General features: G+C 39.3%; 1 protein-coding gene across 2 annotated transcripts in view; it reads right to left on the reverse strand.

Moving 5' to 3' along the window:
• Nucleotides 1–267: 267 nt before the first annotated feature.
• LONRF1 (LON peptidase N-terminal domain and ring finger 1) overlaps nt 268–14,876 on the reverse strand; it is a 37,604-nt gene continuing 22,995 nt past the window's right edge. Inside the window, exons 5-12 of one of the 2 annotated variants that reach the window (XM_049631673.1) lie at nt 14,424–14,664; nt 14,231–14,327; nt 12,193–12,307; nt 9,142–9,263; nt 6,765–6,923; nt 6,492–6,654; nt 3,761–3,913; nt 268–1,472 (exon numbers count right to left, since the gene is read on the reverse strand). In XM_049631673.1, coding sequence (XP_049487630.1) covers nt 1,314–1,472; nt 3,761–3,913; nt 6,492–6,654; nt 6,765–6,923; nt 9,142–9,263; nt 12,193–12,307; nt 14,231–14,327; nt 14,424–14,664 — 1,209 coding nt within the window. In that variant the 3' untranslated portion in view covers nt 268–1,313. The remainder of the gene's footprint in view (nt 1,473–3,760; nt 3,914–6,491; nt 6,655–6,764; nt 6,924–9,141; nt 9,264–12,192; nt 12,308–14,230; nt 14,328–14,423; nt 14,665–14,876) is intronic. The other variant, XM_049631674.1, reaches the window with a different exon arrangement.

Genomic DNA, 14,876 nt, shown 5'->3' on the forward strand with positions numbered 1-14,876 from the left:
ATCTTTATCCTAAAGGGACATGGCTTTTTTCTAAATGTTGAACAATAGTACTTTAAAGGATTGTTCTAGGGCCTGAAGTCTCCTTAAGATACTGCCAAGAAAAAAAAGTAAACAGTAAGCAAAACTCATCTTTCATACTGACCTAAAATTTAAGAAAAAAATTATTATGAATTTAGCTTTTATTCAAAATTAAATAAGCAAAAGCAAAAGTTTAAGAAACTTTTACAAAGTACTTACATAAAAGAAAGTTAATCGGGACAGTCACAAGTTTGCAACAAATAATTACAAAAGTATCTAGGGCAGCATGAATATAAACCATGTCACAGCATGGTGATCTAATTGTGATATGAATAAGGCATAACTAACATCTGCACCAAGACTAGAATTAAAAAATAAAACATACTTTAAAAGCTTACTTCTACATTAAGCTTCTTCTCTTCCCCCAGATCCTTAATGGGTTTATACTATGTAATATTTTTTTTTTAAACACATCATGTCAAACTATAAATTATATTGATGGGCAGTTGATGTGAAAAGCCCCCTAAAATGCACAAACTAACTGGTACTGAATTGAGTTCTCCATTTACCTTTATGTACAAATAAATGTAAACCATATTTTCACAGTTTTAAGTGTTTTATGAATAGATGCACAGTACCATGGCAGGTTTGCAATTGTTCCTGAAAACTGGCTCTAGGTTCTGCATCCAAAGCCTGTTGGCCACTAGGATGCAAGTATTTACATAAATAAGAAACTGTGTCATAGTCAATGGTCAAGACAGTTCAGCAAGAGCAGTATTTCCAACAAAGAGTGATACTCAATACCATAGTTTACATACTTGTGCAAATATAAGCATTAGGACAGATAAATGTGAGGCAAATTCAACTTGCAAAAACTTGTATCGCTATTGTTGTAAACTTGGGCAGTAAAAACCCTCAGCAAGTTCTGCTCTCTATGGCTTTTTTTTTCTTTTAAAATTTTAAAGCCAGAGAAAATGCACACGCGCGCGCACACACACACACACCCCACATACACACAGTTCTCATTTCGTTTTAGAATATGGTACATAGTGCAACTTCATCACAATGTAGAGGTTTAACACACATTCAGTGCGTGTTTTTCTGTGCAAGTTCTTAGTGGTCTAAGTCCTAGTTGAAGGTAATCATTTGCAGAACCACATGATTCAGGAGGTTGAAGGAAAAAAAAGTTTCGTTACATTTCTCAAACCAGCACTGGATGTGCAAAAGGCAGCAGACAATCTGGCTGTCAACGCAGCCAGATTAGGGTAACTTTAAAGGAAGATCCAAGCAGTTAGTTACTTAGATTGGTCTCTAGAAAAATAGGTCAGTATATGCTGTATCTTTGTCAACCGTTCTTTCAAAGACTTCATTGACAAAACCGATAGCTGGTATCGGGGATCTACGGGAAGAACTGCAAGAAGCCACCAACACCACGCGGGCCCATTAGGGGTCGCCTAAAAATAAACAACAGTTTACAGTATTAATACAATATACATCGATGTAAGAAAAACAGTGCTCATATATCCGATCCTATCTCAAACTCTTAGCGATCATGGAAGGAAGGCTATTATGTCCCTATAAAATGGGGAAACTAAAGACCAGAAATGTGAATTGTCCAAGACTGAAATCCAGACCTGACTTCCATGACTAACACTCTGTCCCCTGCACTGCCTGAATGCTGGGTTTCTCGACTTCAGGCTGCTCACATTTGGGGCTGGATAATTCTTCGATGCGGGAACTGTCCTGTGCTCCTGAAGCATGTTGAGCAGTATCTCTGACCTCTATCCAATAAGATGCCAATGGCACCTCCCAGTTGTGACAGTGCAAAGTATCTTCAATTTCATGAGGAGTGAAACACTGATAGAGCCACAAATAAATTGAAGCAGCAAGGGAAAAAAAGTTAGAAAAGACTTGCTAAAAGCATAGGAAATGATGCATCTCCCAACTGTCAAAGAACAAGACACTGCCAAATATGCCAGGGGGGCAAAACTGCCCTAATTCAGAACTACTTTCTGAAAACACATATTTAAAGCATTAAGTTAATTAATATTTAAAAATGTCTCCAAGGAACCATGGCAAGACATAAGATCCTAGGCAAGACATAAGAAAAGGTCTCAGCCTCTAGTTTTGTTTGAAAAATAAACATTTCCAGCAAAGAAGTCCTTCTGATGTTGCAAAGGCTGACTAGTGGCCATTGAAAGAACTTGGAATTTATACAAAAGAATTTTTAAGCCATCTCTGTTGCACACCAAATTGCTTTTTATTGAACCTGAAACCTGAAGTTTCAGAATGACAGAAGGAGCTCCTGATCTCAGTAAGCTCCCTCTAGAACCACACTAGATTTCTGTAGTTGTGTACTATCTGTTGTCCACTCAGCATCACTATGCCATCCTTCTTGCATTTCAGAGAGGTCAGAAACATTTCCCAGAATCCTCTCCCTCACATGGTTCTGGGTTAGACTTGGCCTAGGAGAGGCATAATCCCGTGAAATGTGGAAGCTGGAAGAGAAGAAGCCATTGTTCGCTGGAGACTGTTGCCAAGTGTCGGCAGATTTGCAGGAGCCTTCCAGAGAATTCTTAACCACCTGCTACACTGCTCCAGACTGAGATACCGGTGGGTACCTCCCTCGTACTCCTAAGAAGTACAAAAGTTTCCCTGCAAGTTCTTGAAAAGCACAGTGCTCCCCTGTGTCAGGTACCCCATCCTCCTTCCGTGATGACCCTCATCTTCACTCCTCCAGCTCTGCAGACAGCTGCGTCAGCCCTCCATCCCACAGCACACCCTCCGTGCCTGGATTATGCAAGAGTGGCTGCTTTTGTTTCACTGACCAAGTCCTGACTCACAATACTACCAACAAAGCAGTGGTAGAGGGCTGAATCATAAAAGGCAAGAGTGGTGAAAGTTTTTACATTTAAGATGTACTTACTCAATTTTATGCTTAGCAAAGGCTATTTCTATCAAGTGTAATCAGATTTAGGAAGCCAGAATAAAACACACATGAGCAACTGACAATATGTATGACACCGAATGAGTGCTCAGTTTAGAGATGATCTGATGTTATAATTTCAAGTTCAGGTGAAGGACTCAATTGGGATTCAGACAGACTGAGGCCAACCTTTGAAAACCAGAATGAGAGGCAGTGTCCATCACAGTGGGCTGTTTTCTCTCCATCTCCGTATATTTATAGCCATTCCATTATGTAATCTACCTTCTGACCATAACCATTTTATTCAATTCAAAATGCTTGTCTAAAAGTTAGCGCTTTGATCAGTCTATCAGATTTTCCAGAGTCGTCTTTCTGTGCGTCTTACAGAGCCTACCACACCGATCTGCTTGCACAGAAAGTTCAGCGTCACCCCTAAGCACTTGAACAAGACCATCAGAACAATAATTTCATGAGGAGTGAAGCATTAAACATGAAGAGACACAAGGGAAAAAGCTGGAGAGAAAAGGAGAGGTGAAAAAAAGATCTCCCAATAATTTACTGTAATGTCCCATTGTTAATTTCCTTATCCCGCCTTTGAGCAAATCCTCAGTGAAGGGCTTTCTCCTTCTGTGCAGTCACAGCTACGGACCCCTCAGCTGCCAGCTCTGTCCATCCCCTTCCCCTACAGATAGCAGCGGACAGCACTGCAAAGACAGTGGGGACAACGGAAAGGCTGTGCAAAAAGGAAAACAAACTTAAAAACCCATTGCTAAAAAAAAAGTGAGACTTTTGGAAACAACATCAAAGCCATCATACCTGAAGGTTTTCCTCCCTCCCGGGCATTGAGCCAAAGTGCTGAAGAATTTGGCTTCGAAATCTGTCTCTTAAATTCTGAAACCAGCTGCAGGCTTGTGAGTATACCAAGTCATGAAGCTGTCTGAGATTCTCGACCTCCTCGTCATTCTCAACCTAGAAACAAAACAGTAAGACTTGCATCTAGTCCCCCTGGTCCAGATCACTAACCCAACAGAAATGCAAAAATAAAAATGTAAAAAGAGGCAATCCCAATTTCAGTGCTGGATCAGAGTATTCTTACGCAATACATATCCTGTGCTTCTGCCTCACAAAGCGCAATGGCCAGACTAAAGAGACACCACAAGGTGTGACCGCCACCTGGCCTCGTCACCGAAGCAATGCAATACTGCGGAACCCTACTGCCGGCCTCCAGCTGGGAGGGGTACAACTGACAGTGAGTTGGGAATTCCTTTTTGTCTCTCTGCATTGATGGTTTTTGAAAGCAGTGGGACAAGAAAGGAATGTCGTCACTACAATAAGAGGGAAGATTGGGAGAGGTTTCAGGCAGAGAGAACATGGCAGAAAGCAGGTAACAGGAGGGACAATAAGCATAAGTACACTTTTACCAGGGAACTGAGTCAAAACACAACAAGAATCTTAGCATAGAAAACCAGTATATCAAAAGAGAAGAAATTATGCAAGGAGGAAGTTCTATAAAGGCAAGGCTGTGGCTACCTCCATCATTCCTCCTTGCACCCTTCAGATCACCAAACTGCAAACATAAAATTAAATGCATCAGCTTTGCAGCCTCAGATCCAGAAGAAGTAGTCTCACAGGAGATGAAATAGAGCGTTAACTCCTCCATCTTCTATTGATTTCTGTAGCACGCTCTTCTAGCCCACTCGCTATGTGCCGGGGAGGGCTCTAGTTCACATACATTAACTCATCTGAACAAATACCAGGCCTGACTCAGCCTTTCATACTTCAAGAATGACTCACTATAAAAGGGACTCTGAACACATACTTTTTATTTCTGAAAGATGTGAAATGAAAAAACTAAAAAGCACCTGCCTTTTGCACAATACTGTGAATGTGCTTAATACCACTGAGCTATATACTTAGCTATGATTAAACTGGTAAGTTGGGTTAATGAAAAGGTAGAGGAGCCAGTTGAAGACTTCTGCTCTTGCAATGACTATACAAGATTCAGTCCCCTGCTAACACACGTTGGTCTTGACATGAGCTGGAAATAAACTTGTGACTTGTTAAAACTATTAAAGAAAACCTCTACGTGGCACCCTTACAAAATTCAAGGAAACAAACCATGGGCTGTAGAAAACAAGGAACGACACAAATGAAAAGTGTCTGACGTGGAAAAAGGAGCTGGCTAAAAAGCAGGCAGAACTTTAAGGGAAAAAAAGACTGCTTATAAAGTAAATTTGAGAAGCTTTTCCAGAAGGAAGGGACAAGAAATCATTACAAAGATGAGACATTAAGATGAGGAAAAATTATTAGACATTCCTAAGACTGCAAAGACAGCAAACAGTTTCTAAACACCAAACTCATAATGCTTTCAAGATGCTATTCTATTGTCCTATATTTCTATCTAGGCATATGGTTGGCCATATATACTCAAGGGATTGTGTCATCAAATCCAAATGTGAAGATGTAAACTTACAAAGAATATTGCCTTTAGCAAATGACTCCATTAACTAAGCATGCCTAAGGCACAGAAACTATCAAACTTCCACAACACTTTTGGCCTACTGCACAAAAAAAGAAGTCTCCCCATAGCATCTTAATCATAAGACAGGACAGGAAATATCAGCCCAATCAAGTTGATCAGAGAGGCAATATGGCATAATGCTGAAGCACAGCACTTGGGGCCAGAGAGCTAGCTTTAAATCATTTCTATGACTCTACCTAGAGGATCTTAGGCATATTTATTACCACTTTTGGATCTGACTTTCCTCATCTAAGGATCTCAGAGTTCCGAAAATTCAAAGAGCTAATGTTTGTAATGCCAGCGTTCAATAAACGATTAAAATGAAGGGCCCAAATCAATGAACAGGGAGAGCATATGATCAATGGTTTTATAATGCCCTTCCAAAAGAAACTGCCTTTCATCTGATAATCATAGCATCACAAATCATTTTTTTGGTACCTAAACTAACTGCAGATGGTGAATTACTGGAATCATCAAAAGGCCCACATTAACCCTTTGCAAGAAGGTTATCACAATAACGCACCGCAGGAAAGATCTCACCAGTAAGGCTGGTGACAGTACTTTCTCTGTGATGCCCTAGAGTTTGAACACCTGTCCTCTCACCGTGTCCATGTTGTCATTAAGGCTATGTCAGATACATACAGACCAGTTTTTAAAGGCTTTAATGTGTCTGCCTACTAATAAATTCGATTAAAAAGGGCAGGGATTAGCAGCTTTCATAACCTAGATGGGTTCTAAGTTCAATTCAATCCATCGCTGGTGCTAAGTGCCCACCATGCCCACGTACACTCTAGGCACCACGTTGGTTGGGGAGCCTGCAGAAATGAAGAGGATCCGTGCTCTGGACTCTTCCAAGTTGACACACCGTGAGTAAGAGCAAGATAAGCAAAAGCTAACTGGGAGCTAACTTGTGTAAGTATCGACCAGAGTCCCTGGGACAAAGAACTGTTGTACGCGCCTAGACTATCAGCCTGTGCAATGCCAAGGACAGAGTACCCCGAGGTGTGCTCAAGAAGCATTTAATACCTTAACATCTTCCAGATATTCAATGTCTGCAGTGCAATATCCATCTTTCATTCCTCTCTTTAAGACCCTAAACCGCTTTCCTCCAACTGTGTCAACCACAGACCTCCCGTCAGGTAAGAAATGTACATTCCGAATTTGTAGCATACACCCATAATCTGCAAAACTAAAAGAAAACTTCGGATTAATATCAAAGTTCAAGTAACAAGCATGCAAATTCTCAATATTCAAAGCAAGTTCCAATGTAAACAAAAATATTTCTGTACAAAAACATACCTATTCTGGGTATCACTAACACACATCCCAAACTGTTTAGTTCCAGTTTGTATACTTCTTCGAATCATCAGTCTGTATCTTGGCTCAAATACATGAAGAGGGCAAGGCACAGTAGGGTAGGCCATAGTGCAAACAAATATTGGAACATTCTTGGTCAAGCTGAAGAGGAAAAAAGTCTCATTATCATCCATCAGAACGTACCACAAAAATGACTGAAGCTTGCAACCCTCATCAGCATCTATTTATAAAACTAAATCTGAATTTAAGATACCAGGTTGTCATACAGAGCTAAGTATCTTTATGAATCAAGAGTACAGTTAGTATTAATACAAACTTTTGTTTGTATTTTGTATTAATCTGTTTAAAATATTTAGAACAGTTAGTCTTTTATCCATCAAATACTCTTCCTTATAGATAATAAGAAAAAAATGGGCTCCCACAGTCCACAAAAGGCAAATCATTAAAATTCCTAGTGCATTAAAATATTTTCAATTTCATGATCAAAAACATAACATTTTTTCTAGGTAATTAAAATTATAGAATATTTTTCACTGCCAGATTGGCAGGAAAGAAGGAGGACAACAGTACCGCCCAGTTCTGGCATGGGCATGGGAAAAACTGGCAGGGCTGAGGGCAGTTTCAAACAGTACAACCAAACTGAAGAAGAATCTGGCCGACACTTTAAAAAGTTCATATCCTTTAAACTCCTAGAAAAACTTGTACAAGTACTTGAAAGCTCACTGTAACATTGTGTATAGTAATCAAAACTTAGAAGAGGGGACTAGTAAAATAAACTGACATAACCATAAAATGAAGATATACGTGTGTGTGTGTGTGTGTGTGTGTGTGTGTGTGTGCGCACATACACACGTTGACTTTTGTTGAAAATGTATTTATACATCTTAAAATCTGGAAGGATACGTGCCGAAATGCCAATGTGATTCCTTTTGGGTTATAGATGACCTTTGCCACCCCTGCTTATTTACAGGATCTTCTAGCTTTTCTTCAAAATGACATAATTATGTGCAAGGAATACAAGTATTAGCTCCTCTTTTAAAAAATGTGTAATCTACCATGACTAAGCATTCCATTTGGTCTTTTTCAGTTCTTCTGCTGACAAATATTAAGCAGCAAAACTCTGAAGTACCAGGGGATGAGTACTTAAGATGCGCACCCCACAAAAAAAAACAGCCCTGGTAGTAACAAAGACTCCCTCAAGCTTCTCTGCATCACACTCAGCCCCCCTCAAGTGAGGACTTCATCTGTCATTTGCCGATTCCACTCTTCTGCCGGGAGTCTGGTTGCAGTCACTATACTTAAGATTTCAAAAGCATATCTGTGGCTTTCCTGTAACTAGCTTTTGGCAGTGTTGATCAAGAAAGTTCATAATCCTCATATCAGGACATTTTCTATCAAAATCACAATGAAATATCAGTATCACGGAAGACAAATCAGTACCAACTTAGAAGAATGGACACCGTTCTTCTATCAAAGGGCACTGGCCCAGTGAAGACATTTGGTGGACACATACTAAGTCTGCAAGCACAATTTTTTCTTAGAAAGTAAGAAAAAAATAACTTTTTGTTTCCATTATTTTCCAAAATCTATTACATAAACACGGCATGTAAAATGTGCAGTTCTGTTTCTTTGGTGTGTCCAGTGAAAGAGAAAGCAAGTTAAGAAATTACGCAGGAAAGAAATTTAGAGAGACTCCTGTGACTCGAGCAAGAGGGAAAGACAGGAAGGGAAAAGAACGTCATAAAAGGACAAGGAAGAAAGGATACAGAGCACCAAAACCAGGTCCAACCTACCCAGCCCCAACTAGCCAGTGCGTGCTCGCTCTCAGTAGTGGTCTGTACCACTCTATCCCTCAATTACCTCCCGACACTAACTTAATCTGCTACCGGTAATCTTGACTAATTAACACTTTGGCCCCTACGCCACTCCTACCAATTTCAGCCTCAGGCCTCAAGGTCCCACCCACTTCCCGACCTCTCATTGGCTAAAGCAGCTGCCAGTCCAGGCCGTTTACGCTCCACCTTCCTGCTAACCCTGCCTGGTACCTGAGGGTTCTGTTCCCAACTCCACTGCCTGAGGTCCCGTAGGAAATTCCTCCTCCACCGAAACTACCACTACGGTGCAAAGGGCTTGAGTCAACAACCCCCAGTGGAACATCTGGAAGTTACCAAATGAACTTTTAAAAACTTCTGTCTGTTGAGGAGAGGGGAACCTGACCCGTGTTTGTTGAAAATAGCCTGGGGCTACACTAGGTTGAACTCGAGACAGGATCCAGCTGGCTGCGAGAAGGTCTCTCCTTACTGTTTTAAAGAGTGGTGGCTGGGGCTTGATCACATTAACTTTATGAGAAGAAACTTACTGTGACAGCTCAGCAGTTTCTTCATCATATATTTGTTTTCTCTCAGACAGCTCATCAGGCAGATACTTCACTATCAATTCTTCCAACAGCTGTGTCACACAGTACCTCCTATCTGCTAGATACTAAAAGACAGTGTTATTTCACACTCCAGTACTTTTCCTACAGCAGAAAACAGGCAAAAACAGTTCATAGTAAAGCCTTTATTACATATTTATACAGTTGATTCTGAATTAATTTGTGAGGAAGAACGTGACAAGTGATGATGCCACACAGGTCAATCTGCGCAGGCTTTGCCCCAAAGCACTGAAGACACGTGGCTGCGGTGGAGACTACCACCGTCCAGAAGACCCTTGTCCTGCTACGACCTCAAATCCTTTCTGGGCAGCAGGAGGCCCTGCCCTCTCCCACACCAAAGGCCAATTTCTATCTGACAGCTCGTGGGTACTTCAGACTAGCATTTTAACTGAGAACCAAAAAAATAAGCTAAGGAATAAAGAAAATAATACACTTGCCTTATTTAGGAAAAGTGAAACTATTCTTTTTGTCCTAGTTTTGGTGGCCGAGTCTCCAGATCATTTTTCTTGATGATTTTCCTTCCCGTGTCACCCACTGTCACTCAGACCCTTATCAAGAGGTTGCTTTTCCTACACGATCCACCCCCCAACTCTATATAAAATGGTACATTTGTACCACTCCCTTAACACTCCGGAAAACCGCCACTCGCATTTCCACGTCATTATTCCAACTGCTAAAAGCCATCCCTCTCCTTCCAGCCTGTAAGCCTGCCTAGCCTGCAAGGTCTGGCTCCAACTTTACCTTTTTCATGAAGTCTGCCTTAATTTTTCTGTCGCCTGAGAAACCCAATTTTACTGCCTTTATCCCATAAAAGGCAGTTACCACACACTGTATTCCATGGACAAAAAGACATGTTTCTGTAGGGAAGTTAAAAAACTGCATAAGGCTGGGACCAGGTCAGGACGTGGGTACAGAATTTTGGAACAATAACCCATCTAATAAAGTTGGTGAGGAACGACTCTTGGGAGACAATCAGAAGATAAAGAGAAGCCACATACTTTTAATCTGCCGTTGCAGCAAAAATAAGGGTTTGTCATTATCCAAGGAAGAATGGAGGAGTAGGAAGGGGGAGAGGTTGGGAAAGGGTACCAGGAGTGGTTTTCAAACTTTAGCATGAAATCAGGCTTGTTGAAAAGCAGAGGGCTGAGCCCCACCCCAGAGTTTGTGATGTCGTGGCTCTGAGGTGGGGTCTGAGAATTTGTAACAAGTTCTCAGGTAATACAGATGCTGCTCATCAGGGGAACACATTTTGAAAACCAATGGGCTAAATAGTATATATGATACTCGTGTATTAATTTGGGGGGACTAGGAATCTAAATTGTACAATATTTCTGGGGGGATGTAGGTAACCCAGCATTTGGTTTTAAGAGTCTTATAAATACATGGTTTTGGATCAGCCATTCACCTTCCAGAAATTTATCCTAAGGAAATAGTCAAGACGCAAATCATGGTATATAAAACAAAGAACAAAACAACTTACATACCCAACAACAGGGAAATGTTAAATCAATGGATTATTCTGCTATAAAAAAATCTTAAATACATTCCGATGAAAGAAGAACAAAAGAAAATGACAAAAGCATAAAATGACAGAGCGTATCAATTTGTTTTTTTAAATATATACTTAGATTTTACCTATTATACAGGATACCTTTAGGACACAGGATAAAGTTATTTTCAAACAGTATGCTGGCTGTATTTTTAAATAATGCTTGTTTTCCTTCAAACTCCAGACATTTCTTAAGGTGAGGTAGCTCTAAATTTAAAGCCACATATCTAATTGTTAATTTGAAAAAAAAAAACACTATATACTACAGAATATTTAAAAACTCTGGAAACACAGAAAAAAAACATGATTAGAGTACTTCACCTGAAAACATGAAGTATATAGGCAGAAATGTAATTAATAAACTTTTTAAGAACGAGTTTGTCTTAGGTTTTTGGACTTTGTGAAAATTCTATATATGGTTTTATGTTTGACATATTGGCTTGTTATGTAAGACTCCTATCCATGTATTTAATACACATATGCTATTATAATATCTGTACAGAGTTGTTTTTTCTGCATAGGAATTAACTACGTTCAAATGCAAAATGGCTTATTAATTTTTTATTCATATTTGGAAGACTATTTTTTAAGCAATGCTGTCACCCCCCAGAGATAGGATCATTCTCGTGATCAATGCTACAGTTGTAATTGGGACCTAGAATTATAACACTGGGGCCTCACCTTATGGCTAAGGACACCCAAGCAGGATTGGGAAAATGCTGTCTTCCCATTGGTTACAAAAGATATGTACCTGAGATCCAGCTATTTCCCTAACACAGGTTATTAATAGCATTGCTCACTGACTGTACAAGGGGTGTGGGAAGTTGTGCCTCCAGTAAATACACCACTTTCTAGAGCTGTGCTGCCCAAGTGGTAGCCACCAGTCACATGTGTCCACTTAAATGAAAATGAAAATTTAAAATACAGGTCTTCAGCCACACTAGCCACATTTCAAGTGCTCAATTGCCACGTGTGACTACCATGATGGACAGCATAGTTATGGAGAATTTCCATCAATGCAAAAAATTCTATTAGTTGTTCCATATGTTAAGGAGGCAGGACTAGGGCTGAAATCCAGGGTATTATTGAGGGTGGAAGGCAAGGCAGTTGGGTTTTCCCAATACTGTCTGTCATCATTAAAACTGAACCAAGTCTAGGCCAGGTACTTGACCATAGCCCCCTTTGTTTAAAAAAAAATAATACATGGGGCTTGGCCTCCAGAATGGCCCTCCTTTCCCCTATGCTCTCCAAATTCACCTTTCTCCAGCACTAGCATTTTGGGTAATGTAATGTTTTCCTTCTTGGTCAGTCAGCATATATAATGTAATTTATTCTGAACATGATAATCACTCTATTTCTATGGGCTAAATACAAATCAGTATTGCCAAGCTTAAGATCAATAAACAGATAAATATGCAAATGTTTACCTCTTTTAAGCTTTCTTTGCAGAGAGGACAATACGGTGTATGATCTAAACAGCGCTCAAGGCAATTCTTACAGAAGGAGTGTCCACAAGGGGTTGTTACTGGCTCAAAAAACAACCTGAAATCAACCAAAATACATGTTTTCACATTAAACTATCCATGGGAAAAAGTGAAGAAATAATGGAACCATAAGACTAATCTCTATTTGAGGAAGAAGGAGGGTCTAGTGGGCAGGAGAGGAAGGAAGGGGCAGTGATACATACAATTATCCCCTCCTGAACCTTTTAAAAGTTCTCCATCAACAGGGGTACTACTCTGCCAAGGGGTGAAAGCTATACTGACCAATGGAACAGCCCACATGGGAGCTACTAAACATCTGAAATCCAGCTGGTCCAAACTGAGAAGTGCAATAAATGTAAAATGCACATAGTCTCTGAGACTTGGTGTGTAAAATAAACAATATGAAATATATAATTAGTTGTTGACTAGATTATTTCTTAATAAGCCTATAAAAGCCTTACAATATAAAATCCATGAAAAAGAATAACCCAATAAACTTTACAGTTAATTCGTAAAGAAATATTAGGCTTAATACCAGAATTAATGAACAATATAGAAATACTAATTTTACTTACATGATAATTATTTCCTGAAACATGATACTTCGGAATTTCCTAGATAAAAAGGCACTTGAGAAATCATCTGGCCTAATGCCCTCACCTCACAGATGGATGAAGCAGTCTAGGCTCAGAGATAAGGGACCTGCTCAGAACACAGCTAGTTCTTACCAGCCTGATGTGGCCATCCACCAGGTCTCCGGGTACTGTTCCTCTGACTCCACCACAACTCAAGTAAATGGAACATATCTTTCAAAACTATTAGTCTTCTAGAATTACAAGCATTCTACACAATGGAAATCTTTTATTTTTATTTTTTTAATTTGTTTTAAATTTACATCCAAATTAGTTAGCATCTAGTGCAGCAATGATTTCAGGAGTAGATTCCTTAGTGCCCCTTATCCATTTAGCCCATCCCCCCTCCCACAACCCCTCCAGTAACCCTCAGTTTGTTCTCCATATTTAGGAGTCTCTTCTGTTTTGTCCCCTTCCCTGTTTTTATATTCTTTTTGTTCCCTTCCCTTATGTTCATCTCTTTGGTCTCTTAAAGTCCTCATGTGAGTGAAGTGAGATGACTTTTGTCTTTCTAATTTCACTCAGCATAATACCCTCCAGCTCCATCCAAGTAGTTGCAAATGGCAAGATTTCATTCTTTTTGATTGTCGAGTGATACTCCATTGTATGTATATATAGTGATACTCCATTGTATGTATATATATATATATATATATATATATATATATACATGTATATATATATATATATACGTATATATATATATACGTATCCATTCATCCATCGATGGACATTTGGGCTCTTTCCATACTTTGCCTATTGCTGATAGTGCTGCTATAAACATAGGGGTGCGTGTGTCCCTTCGAAACAGCACACCTGTATCCCCTGGATAAATGCCTAGTAGTGCAATTGCTGGGTGGTAGGGTGGTTCTATTTTTAGTTTTTTGAGGAACCTCCATAACTGTTTATCAGAGTGGCTGTGCCAGCTTGCATTCCCACACAACGGAAACCTTTATCCAACTTTACTTGAAAAGGACTTTATAGTTAAAACAAGACAGAATCATATATATACAACACGTTAGCATTTTTACCCAAATCTAAAACCATGTATGTGTCTAAGTTTCAATAATATGTATAACTTTTATAGTCCTTTACAATATGTAAGTCATTAGATTCTTACAACGCCTGCAATATAGGCTATGGAAATACCCCACTGTGTAAGTAACGAAAATCCAAATAATGTTCAGAGATTACCTGCCCAAGTTGTGAAAGGTAAGCCGAGAACTAAAATTCATATCTTTTGATTTTTAGTCCAGTATTCTGTCACTTTAGAGTAGATTACCTTTATGTACTTTGTATTTTATTTGGTAATATAAAATATGCATCTTTATAAAATTTTATACACTTACCTCATGCAGAGAGAACACTCAAAATCTGCAACATCTATTAATTCTTCTGGGATGTCACCGTAAGTTAATGAAAACGTACAGACTTCATTGCGAGTTTCTATTAAAACAAAGAGGGTTATCATCTTTAGGAAAAAGTTTAAAGACCATTCTAAATAAATAGATGTGTTCTAAATGAGTGTAGTGACATTTTTACCTCCTTGTTTTTTAAGCTTATTTCTTCCGTCTTCATCTACAATCACATCCTGGTCTAAAAGAGACAACTTTCTTTTCAGCAGAGCACCTTTTTCTTGAACAGAGAGTAGAGGTTCCGAGGACACTCTTTTTAAACAGTCCTCTCTGGCAGGCATTTCTGTTGAATTTATAGCCTGTGCTGACCATGTACGGTTTAAGCTTCCTTTGATAAGCTCTGAAGTGACCTCTGGTATTTCTTCGTTCTACAAAAGTACAATAAACAAGGGTAACTGTATTGCGGCTCTCACCAGGAACCAAACTGAAATGAAATTCCACTGTCTCAGAATGTTCTTTTTACCATTCATTTAAAAGCACCAACTTTTAATTCTAAAACCCTGATAAATAAATCATTTTACTAGTAATTATAATATAGCCTTAGACATCAAGCTGACATGTTATAATGAGGTCGATGCAG

The sequence above is a fragment of the Panthera uncia genome, chromosome B1 (assembly GCF_023721935.1).
Source record: "Panthera uncia isolate 11264 chromosome B1, Puncia_PCG_1.0, whole genome shotgun sequence".
Taxonomy (NCBI): domain Eukaryota; kingdom Metazoa; phylum Chordata; class Mammalia; order Carnivora; family Felidae; genus Panthera; species Panthera uncia.